At 38.8% G+C, this 10,643-nt stretch overlaps 1 protein-coding gene across 2 annotated transcripts; it reads right to left on the reverse strand.

Moving 5' to 3' along the window:
- Window positions 1–2,685: 2,685 nt before the first annotated feature.
- Window positions 2,686–10,580, reverse strand: MSANTD3 (Myb/SANT DNA binding domain containing 3). 2 transcript variants are annotated; one of them, XM_014875206.2, is made up of 4 exons: window positions 10,441–10,580; window positions 4,683–4,986; window positions 4,541–4,589; window positions 2,686–3,232 (listed from the first exon to the last, which is right to left on the reverse strand). In XM_014875206.2, the coding sequence occupies exons 2-4, from the start codon at window positions 4,953–4,955 to the stop codon at window positions 2,823–2,825; spliced, it is 732 nt and encodes a 243-aa protein (XP_014730692.1). In that variant the 5' UTR covers window positions 4,956–4,986; window positions 10,441–10,580; the 3' UTR covers window positions 2,686–2,822. The 2 variants fall into 2 exon arrangements, with proteins under 2 accessions (XP_014730692.1, XP_014730689.1); XM_014875203.2 differs by having other exon boundaries at window positions 4,541–4,986.
- Window positions 10,581–10,643: the final 63 nt, after the last annotated feature.

The following is a 10,643-nucleotide window of genomic DNA, read 5'->3' on the forward strand; positions in this document are numbered from 1 at the left end:
CAATTTCTCAAGTAATTTCAATTTCATCACATTGATCACTTTATGAAGCCAAAGCCTGGCAAGGAGATACATTACTTACTCTTGTTGATCTTTTACATTTTTCCGTGTTTATTACTCAATTTTATAGCAACCAACAGTCAACTACAAATGGGAAAGCAAGAGCCTGTGTCACCTGTGAACCATCTATTGCCTGTACCACAAAACCATCTTGTATAATTTATGTTAGGTGTAACATTCCCATTCTTTCCCTATGCATGTAATGATAATTTTTTCTTTCATACCTTCATCTTGGCTCTGTCTAATCTTTCTCTCACAATCTTCTTTCTTTTAACTAGAACCTGAAGTGTCTATTGTTCAGCCTAAGAACTGTAACTTTTGGTCTCAGAATAAGAAAATATACCAAGAAGCAAGGCATTGTACGCTTAGTACAGTTTGAAAACATGCTTATTTTAAAGGATTTTTAAATATAAAAATAAAATAATCTTTCATGAGCAATCGTATAACTTCCAGGAGTTCAAGGTACCCTTATCTCACATTTTATGAGATCCTCTCTGACTATTTCATGATTTTCATAGGGCTATCTAGACCTGGATTGTCTCTCTATTCTTGCCCTCTTTACAGTGCTGAAATTGTCTCCATTCATTACCTTCTAACACCTGGTTTCCATTTACTTTCCCTTGGAACAAGTGCAGAAGGTTATGACAAATATCTTAATTGGCTAAGACAAATATCTTCCCTAACCTTTTTTCCTGGATGGTGCCTGAACAATTGTCACAACCAATCAAATAACTGACTCATCTTCCAGACCACAGGATGCAATCTCAGAACAACAAGGTCCTCACTTCTGTTCACTTTTCTTTTGCCTCTACTGTTATTATACCACCGAAAGTGTTTTTCATTCAGCAGAAAAAGTGCCCATAACAACATCCTTCTTTGGAATTCCTGCACTTTCTTTTACACAGACGATTTCTAAGAATATTGAGTTTGTGGTCAAAAAGATCTGTCTTCAGATTTCACCCAGGCCCTAAGTTTTTATCTTGTAGCAACCCAGCATATTTTTTTTCTGTGTCATATAAAATGAGTTGTAATAAATAGCTCCCATTGTGATTGCTGGTTTTAGCACATTTAAGGAAGTAGCGCAGGTACCACACTGTTAACCACAGCAAGTCCTGCGGTTGATAATGGCAGTGCTTGCAAAGATGAATCACCAGCAGTGAAAGCAGGTCAAAACACACACACACACACGCACAAAAAGCCCTACTCAATCCAAACCAAAACCAAAAGGAACTCACTCCACAAGAAGGGACATCCAGGGAAAGAGATGGAAGTGTAATTGGGAATGTATGCCTTGTAACATACTCTGCTTTGAATACATTTCTCACTGTATGGAGTCGCCCTCAGGAGTCATGATCTGAAAATACTTTATTGAATAATGTGATACTCAGATTTTTCAATGAAAATTTATGGTTTTGTTAATTTTTCTCACTGCTTCAAATGATGGTTGTACACCTTCCTGTAAAACAGGTTTTCACACACCAGAAGTTCCTATGAATCCTTGTGTGGTTCTGCATTTCATATCTTCTTAACTGTTGCCCCACTAGAATTAATGATTGCCAGGGTAAAGATTATCTTTATTTGTGCTTTCCTACTATCTACTATTCTGGACGTCCAAAATCTGTGGGGACCTTCATGTGAATGCCTTCATACAAATCATGTCCATCACCCCTCACTGACAGCAAAGGCAAGAAACACACCACCATAACGCACAGGACAGAACATAACAAATCAGAACAGTGCTTCAAGACAGGAATGATTCCCTTAAACTGCTTCCCACCCTATGAGAAGGAAAAGAGGGTGAGTCTTAGTTTTTTCTTCTAGTTATGGAGAAATAATCAGGCTAGCTGCTACACCATCAAGTATTGCATAGGAAGATAGAGGGAGACTTTGCCAATGGACTTGCTGGCTCACTGCATTTTGAGAGCTTTATGAATTCTTAAAAAGCTCTTCCCCTTAGAGTGACTTCAGGTGAACAGCACACAGTGCTGGCAGCAGCATTTGACCCTCCTGTTTGGGTATTCTACTTCAATACAAGATGGGCCTGGAAATGAAAGAACAAGCACAGTGACTTTTGAGGAAGAAGTTGCCTTCTTTTTAACATCTCAAGTGTCAAGGCTAAAACAACTGGATGGCCATTCCACAATGGCTCTCTCAGTCAGCCAGACAGCTGGGAAATATTACTGTTCTTCAGAAGGAGAGGGCTGTTACTACAGTGGCCCTCTTCATTTTCACATCTTCTATAAAGAATAAGTTATGGACTGTATTAACTAGTTGGTTTTCCCTAAGCCTCAGCAATGATCCAGCTAATAGCTGTCAATCATCTTTTGTCTCAATAGCAGAGAGCAATTCCTAGCCTTGCCTTCATTTAGGAAATGGCAGATAGGAAGAGATAGAAATCAAAACAAATGCTACAGCCCGATGTTTAAAGCTGTTAAGTTTTCTTAAGAACACCCAATGAAAGAATATCCGGAGTACCTTAAATTTCACAGGAATCAAGGGTGTTCTGAGAGGGGAAAATACGTTCACATTTTAGAGCACTGTGCATGTCTGTGAGTTAAACAAATCAGAACTACCTACAAATGAACACTAGAGCTTTCCTCTTGGTGAACTATACCACTGTTTCTCTAAACATTACGAGTCATAGTGTGTTCACTATCAGCCAGGCACCTATCCTGTCACTGTACATTCACAGTAGAAAACCCTCTTTCCAGTGCGTGTTACTCATAAATGTGCTAAATCAGACTGACTCTCTGCCCTTCTGTGTTCTAAGGTGAATTAGGAAAGGGTCTGTTATAGGATGATACAGGCCATTCTTTTGTAATGGTCTGCAATTTTCTCTCCCAATACATTTTCTTTTTATTTAGCACTTCCATTTTTATCCTGTGTTCCTCTTCAGCCATCTCACACTCTCTTTCTATTTGCTGTATCTTTGCCACATGAACTTCATTCATTTGGATTAACTGGAGTTGCAAAATCGACATTTGCTGATGATGTTCTTCCTCATGCATCTTTTTCAGAGCACTTTCCTGAGATGCTTTACTTCTGTAGTTCTTATCTGCTGCTATTCTGACATCAGAACACGAAGGCTCAGGCTGGGAGGTACCTTCGCATACTGGAAAATGTACCAGCTCTTTGTCTTCATCACAAAGTTCTCTGTTTGACACAACAAATGACTCTGCAAACAAAAGAAGAAAAAGTATTATAGCATTCTCTTCCCTTCCTTCAAGAAACAGGAATGTAGTAATATAAGTTACTGACACGTGCATCTAAACCTTGTGCTCCACTAACAAAGCACAGGAGCCACTACCCAATGCAGTTCTGCTGCAGGATACTAAGGGCATAATGGGCTGAACAGAACCACTTGGGGCTCTGTTGAAAGACCTCCAAGGCTATAGTGGGAGTTCAGAAGACTAAAGTGAATGTAGACACTTATAAGAGGACACCTAAATTTAGGTGGCTCTGCCTGGAGCAAAACCTTAATGCAGCCATTTAAGTTAAATCCATATGTGACTTGCAATATATTTTGAAAGATCTGAGTGTCAGGTGTAGCAGTATCAACATGAATATCAAAAGACTGAGGGAATACCAGGAAGAACACTTCTTATTCTTTCCATATTTCTGCTGCAGATATTGTAAACACAGTAGTGCATACTTTTAGGAAAAAAATCACATTATTCTAACTTTGAGAAGGCTCTACCAATTCTTCTGAAATAAAGAGACTATGCAGGGAACAGAATAGTTACTACTGCAAATGAGAGTCTCAAAATACATTCCTATCCAAATCCCAATGATTAATTATGGTAAATGCAATTATGAAAGAGATATTCTAAGAATGTTATCTAACAATGTAGCTGCTGTTGTCTTTTGAGCAAGGACAGTCTTCTGTGTGAGATCCTGACATAATAAAATTTGCAAGAAACTATTGTAGCCACCCTCCCTTCTGGTATTGAATAATTCCTTCTGGGTATGCCTGCCAAACAAAGAAGAATGTAGTGTTGAACTTTTTCAGAAAGGCCATTCTCCAGTGTGGACTACAGTGTGAAATACAAGTAGCTCTACATACTCATTTTAGTCCTTGAAAACAGAGGAAAGGCCTACAGGGAACTCTTGTAGCAGGCAATTGTGTATCAGTTTGCTGCTGGTGGCTTTGTTTTTTGTTTTTTTTTAACCAGCAAAATGGTACTTTAAAAACCATAAAGATATCCTTGGGACTAAAAGCCAGTGTGATAGCAACTGTGATGCTTGCCACAAAGCAGCGGATATGTCAAAAACAGAAGAAAAAAAATTGTGAAAAATCTCACACTCTTTTAAATTCCTGAGGCCTAGGGAAATACATAGAGCCTTGTAATATCATAGCTCTGAAATTACTTTTCTTTATCTAGCAGTCACAGCTAAGTGGAGAGATTTGAACTGTTGAAAAAGAATCACTGGCAAAATCACATACAAAGCAATACTACTCACATCATTACAGCAACATTTATACCTTGACTAGAAGCATCAGGCTGATATTCAGAATCTTCTTCTGGTGGGCTCTGCAAAAAGTACATTTGCTCAGGCATTATGCTGGCAATCTTCTCTTTCCCTACGATGTGAGTATTTATAAGTGGACTAATACTTCTTTTTACCTTCTCCCGCCTTTCATGTGCCATTATCTTTTTTGTCCGTGCCTTGATATTTTCCCAGCATTTCTTTAACTGTTTGAAGTCTCGTAGTGATACACTGGGCTGTGAATTATATTCATGAGCTAGTGCTTGCCAGGTGCGTTGCTTCAGAGCAATAGTTCTTGCATCACTTTTTTTACATTCAAGCACGTATTTGTATTTTTCAACTAATGCAAGCAGCACACTCTTCTCCACTTCTGAGAAGTATTTAGCAGGCTTTATTATTTCGTTTTGCATTTTCTACTGTTTCTCCAAGAAGCCAAAATTCCTAAGAAAACAACGATAAAAAAAAAAAAAGAAAAAACCAAACAAACACAAATTAGAACTGGTTGCAGTGTCAGGAAACTGTGTTTCGGAAAAATAAACCCTCCTAAACATAGCTTCTGATTAATTTTATTTTCTAGAATAGCTTGTGAGTAGTTCTAGAGTACATAATGGAATGATCACGTAAGATATAATACTGGTGCTGGTTTGTGTTGCCACTTTAGTGGATACACAGCGCCAGAAGCAGACTATAATGAATAGCTGTCTTTGTTGCAATTTGTCTTGATACAAAATACTCAGTATTTACTTAGTATCTTGCTCTTAATACCTCGTTTTCCTGTTCATTGCGCTTTTTCACTCACAGAAAGTTTTCCAAGCCCTGAAGTTAGGAACAAATTCCAAAATCCAACCCTCGCTAGCTTCAGGTTTATGTTTAAAGCCACCTGCAGCATGTTTGGGTTTCCTTTGGTATACAAAATACCCTCTTGTGTCCTTGCTGATTGCGCATAACTAATTTATCCCTTCTCTCTACAATATTTGAAAGCTGTATGAGCAATGATAGCACGAAGCTGTCTTTCTAAAGACCTGTCAGCTTGGTTCTTCCCCATGCTCAGTCCCCCCTCTAGGCTGATATCGAGTAGGCAGAAGGATCTTGAGCTGTATTACAATACTGAGAAGCAGCAAGAGTTGCAAGGAGACAAGAAACCAGCCACGTGGAAGGTACAGGTCCTTTGCCCTTGACTGCTGGCCCACGACGTGTGGCACTTCCTTGCACTTGTGCTGCTGGTCAGTCAGGAGCCAACAACCAGGCTAAAAAGAGTTTTGGCCTTACTCAACACAGCCACTGCTATACACTTACACCATGTCAGCAACCACCTCTCTTCTCAAGCCCAGCACTGATGAAGTCAATAGGAAAAAGGTAGCTGATAACAGGGAATTCTTGGCCATTATAAAAAAAAAAAATTAAAAAAGAAATAAAGCAGTGTTGCATTGAGTTAACAACATATGACTGCAAAAACCCCATATTTTTGCTTATCTTTTCTCTATCTTTTTTGCTTAACTTTTCTCCCCCTTCCCTGCTGTAACTGTAGCCCAAATTACTTTTAGATTTTGGGCAGAAATGCTGCCCTAGCTCTCTTTTCTTTTGTTTTTAATCATTAAACCCAGCAATACAACATACATAAAATAACTAGTTCATAGTCCTAACTGCGCAAGACTCTCCCAGAATGAATTTTGTAGTTTTTAGCTCATTGTTTCTACTAGTTCTTTCATAACGCTCCTTGACAATGCACTAGATATCACCATCAGGTTTCCTCTTTTCAATATATTTTTCCTATACTACACTGCACTAGGACTTTGTTTGCTTCATCTTTGTAGTTGCTTTCCTCCAAACATCTTAGTACTTACAGTTATTCCCATCTCTTCCAGTAAAGGTAACTACTTAAAAGCTAAACAGACAAGCTAATAACAAAATGAGAACCCAAGTCTGACATAAAAACAGCATCTTTCTTGAGTAGCCCATAAAATACGACAAAGCTCAGCTGTCCTGGTTTCAGCAGGGACAGAGTTTATTTTCTTCCTGGAGGCTGGTGCAGTGATGTGTTTTGGATTTAGAGAGAACAATGCTGATAATAAATTCATGTGTTAGTTGTTGCTCAGCGGTGCTTATTCCAAGTCAAGGATTTTCAGTTCCCCATGCTCTGCCAGAGAGCAGGTGCATAAGAAGCTGTGAAGGAGCACAGCCAAGACAGGTGACCTGAACTGGTTAAAGGGACATTCCATACCATAAAATGCCATGTTCAGTGTACAGATGGGGAGGAGGTTGGCTGGGACCTGCAGGTGGTGAGCAATTGTATTGTGCATAATTTGTTTCTCTTGAGTTTTCTTTTTCTCTCTCTCCCTCTCTCCTTTTCACTACAAGTATTATTATTGTTATTATTATATTTTATGTTGTTTCAATTATTAAACTGTTCTTATCTCAACCCACAAATTTTACTTTTTTTTCTGATTCTCCTCCCCACCCCACTGAGGGCAAGGGGTGAGCAAGCAGCTGCACAGTACTTGGGTGCTGGCTGGGGTTAAGCCATGATGCCAGCAAAACAAAGAAGTCAAAGAACAGGGAACACAGTGGAACAAAGCCTGGAATAGCAAAACTGAAGCAAAGTGAATAAAAGTAAGTAATAGTCAAGTCAATAGGTCAAATCTACTGAAAAAGGCAGCAAACACTTGGTTTGCACCTTCTCTCAGCACTTGACTGGGTTATCTCTGGGCACCTATGTGGGTCCTGGATAGTCACAGTTCTGCTCTCTCTTACTGAATCCTGGTGTCCAAGGACATGGAGAGCTGAAGCTTTTGCAGCAGACAGGATCTAGGGGATAAGGGAGAGACCCACAGGAAAACAGAATGTAATAGTGCTACTGCTCATAGAAAAGCTGGTTTATTTTACATGAAAGGAAAAGGAGGAAGAAGAAAGAGAGCTGAATGGCTGAGCATAAAGAAGACAGTTTCTTGATCCAATATTTCCTCTGTGACACTGTATCAAGTTATATCATATGGCCTGTGAAAACTTAAATCACCCCTCATGTTGATGGCAGGAATTCTCAAACAGCTATAAACTCACAGAACAAAATAGGTGTAAGTAAAGAAACTTCTTTCATTGCATACCAGTCATTACAATGTCTAGGTCTAATAGAAGTGTACAGCTGCTTCAGGAATTCCTTAAATAAAACACAAATTAGGAGGAGAAAAAGTATTTAGGAAATTGACATCCTAGCTAAGATACTGGCAAGTTTGCTCGATGAAACCACCCTGAAAACACATAAATAAAAGAGAACTGTAATGGAATAGAATGTATCTACTAATCTATTTTACTTACATACTTATTGCACCATTCCAAAGCATTAAGTTGCTTTGGGCAGATGCTGAAATGAAATTCTTGGGACTAAATACTGGTTCTTTATCTTAACCCCAATTCCACCAAGGAATGGGATGAAATGCAGTCCCACCAGCAAGTTGCAAGGCCCAATAGCTTATGACCCTGAAAAACCAGGATCACTCCATGTGATCAGAAAGGACTGATTCTACCATCTATTGATGCATGTAAATCTTGCTTGTTCTGAAAAGGTGAGTGAATCTCAGACAAAAAAAAAAATTACATGTTTATGTTTAGAAAATCCCTTTATTAAGAAAAACTGGATTTTCAGAACTTTGGAGACTACATTTAAAAAGTTAAACAACATAACAAGGACTTCTGGATTCCAGGTGCTAAATATCTAGCTCCACAGATTGGCTGAGATCAGCTGATGTCAGTAAATACCTAAAACATTTATAAATATGACTTCTGATATATTAGCAAATTATGTACTAGAATAAAAGCTCATCTTTCGTGGATGGAGCAAATTTAAGTATCACTTTCCCACCACATTATCATTTACTTATATTATTTTTACTGTGGTAGCATCTGAGATCCCCAGTCATAAGTTCAAATACTAAACATTAAAGAATGGAAACGTAAGTCCTACACTGAGAAGAATATATTAGCCTTTCCTTCCACTAATCACATTCCTAGTATTTGTTTCCTAAACATACACACTTGTACTTGTGTTCTTTCTGTGAAGAAGCCAGGATTATGATCTAAGATGCAGAAAGAAACTCAAGAACTGGTGTGGACAGTTTAATACAGAGAAGAAAAGAGTTTTGGAAGACTCTTCTCAAGTTCTTACATGCTTAGCCTACTTTCTTCAATGTATTAAAGCCCATTTGCAATTAGGTGAACAAGAAAGCATTCTGAAATGTCAGGAGAAGTTAAAATACTGAGAATGTATTCCACCATGTATTTATATTCACCTCTTTTTTCTTTACATATTATTCACCTCCTTGCAGCCCACTGGATCCTCTGCAGAATACGAGAAAGGACTCTCACAAGCCCACAGAATTTCCATTTTGAGGCTAATCAGTCCTCCCAGGACATATGCCTGGGATATAATTTAGCAGGTAGGAATCTGTGCTGAAATCAAAGTAGTTTACTGTGTATAGCTCATCCCATAAACCTGATTGATTTGTGTGGGCATATGAGGACAGTTGCAGAGTAAATTCTAAGAAACAAAGAATGGAAAGCTTCTCCCACTCTTACAGGTGCCTAGGCTCCAAGACACATGCAGTAAGAAAACACTTTATCCTCTTTATCTTCTCCTGGCATGACTCAATTCACAACTTGCCTTAAAAAAAAGCAGTGTCCTAAGTATTTGTCCTCTCACACAAACCTCTACAGCTTTAAGATAACAGAAATATCTCTCAGCTCCTCATCTTTACTGTGAAATGTTGTGCAGCATTCTTCTGTTAAAGACTATAAGGCATGAGATGTTATCTGCTGGAAGAATAGCTTGAAAAAATTACACAAGTTAGGAAATGCACACATGTTCATAAATATGTCACACACGTGCATTATTTTGCTTGCACACATCTAAACAGACACCCAAGCTCCAATCAGTTGCAAAGAAACCCAGTAAAAGGAAAAAAAAAATCAGTTTAAGTTGGCATGTGTGAGTATTTTTAGTCAATGAAATGTTTTTTTAGGCATAGGAAATTGCAGAGAAAGTTATGGAGGAAGACTTATCCCAAATGTTAAAAAGGTTACACTAACCTAGCCCAAAGAAAATAGTTAGCAAACTGTGGTCACTTAAGGGGTGAAAATTAAGTTCACTGACCAGTGCCAACAGAATTACTACCAGAAATAGTCAAGGATAGATAAAAATAAAATTTATGTCTCTAAGTTAAATTTCAGGTGAAGCTCTAAACATAGCTAGTAATTAACAACATTGGAAATCAAATATAATTCTGTCCTTTTCATCCAGTGTTTGAGGATGAAAGAAAGGCATAGAAATGCAATGACCCAAACTAGTCACGACAGGTTTATATTTCATTTGAATGACAGAACCAGCAGTAAACAGTGTTCTTCTTCCTCAAATGTTAGGTTTTCCTCACCGAGCTTCCATGAGTGTTCCAGGCCTGACCCTGCCTACCTTGAGACTTGAAATCGCTAGGTAATTAAGAGCACATTGCAAATATGAATAAGATCTATACAGAAAATGTGTTTTAATCAGATTTTTTAAAAATCCCACCTCCTTGGTGCTTTCCCCCCACACTTTAATACAAATTAATAGTTATTATGGATCGTCCAGAAAACAAACAAGATAATCTATTAGTAAAATCCACAGTACTTTACCCAAATTTCTCCTGTCAGATTTTATACAGCTATACACGGAAATGTATTAAAATATACACGTATCTGTATCATATTACACTACAGATACACACAGATAGATTTTTAAGCGGGTCATCCCGCTACCTATGGAGGACATCCAAAGCACTTCCCGCACGCAAGGTAATGGATGCGGGTTGTTATTCCGAACGACTGCCTGAAATCCATAAAAAAATAGGCATAATACAGGAATCCTACCAGACTCTCCAGCACCCGAACTTCTCAAACATTAACTCGAGCTTGGTGGTTCTTTTTGTTAATCTCCTCGCTAGCTCCTCTTCTGCTCGAAGGAGAAAGGAGAGCAGGTCCCGGCTCCACAAAGGCGGCCGCTCCCCGCCGGGCGGGCGCGGGGGCTGCGGCGCGGTGCGGGCGCATCAGCCGCGGCGGCGGCGGCGGGGGGG

The sequence above is a fragment of the Sturnus vulgaris genome, chromosome 1, assembly GCF_052056855.1.
Source record: "Sturnus vulgaris isolate bStuVul1 chromosome 1, bStuVul1.hap1, whole genome shotgun sequence".
In the NCBI taxonomy this organism is placed as follows: domain Eukaryota; kingdom Metazoa; phylum Chordata; class Aves; order Passeriformes; family Sturnidae; genus Sturnus; species Sturnus vulgaris.

What these genes read in the sequence shown, in the direction of transcription:
- MSANTD3 (XM_014875203.2), bottom strand. Translation starts at nt 4,955, where the DNA reads ATGCAAAACGAAATAATAAAGCCTGCTAAATACTTCTCAGAAGTGGAG. An exon ending in GCCTGATGCTTCTAGTCAAG is followed by an intron (nt 3,233 to 4,540) that starts GTATAAATGTTG and finishes TTTTGTTTGCAG; the next exon opens with AGTCATTTGTTGTGTCAAAC.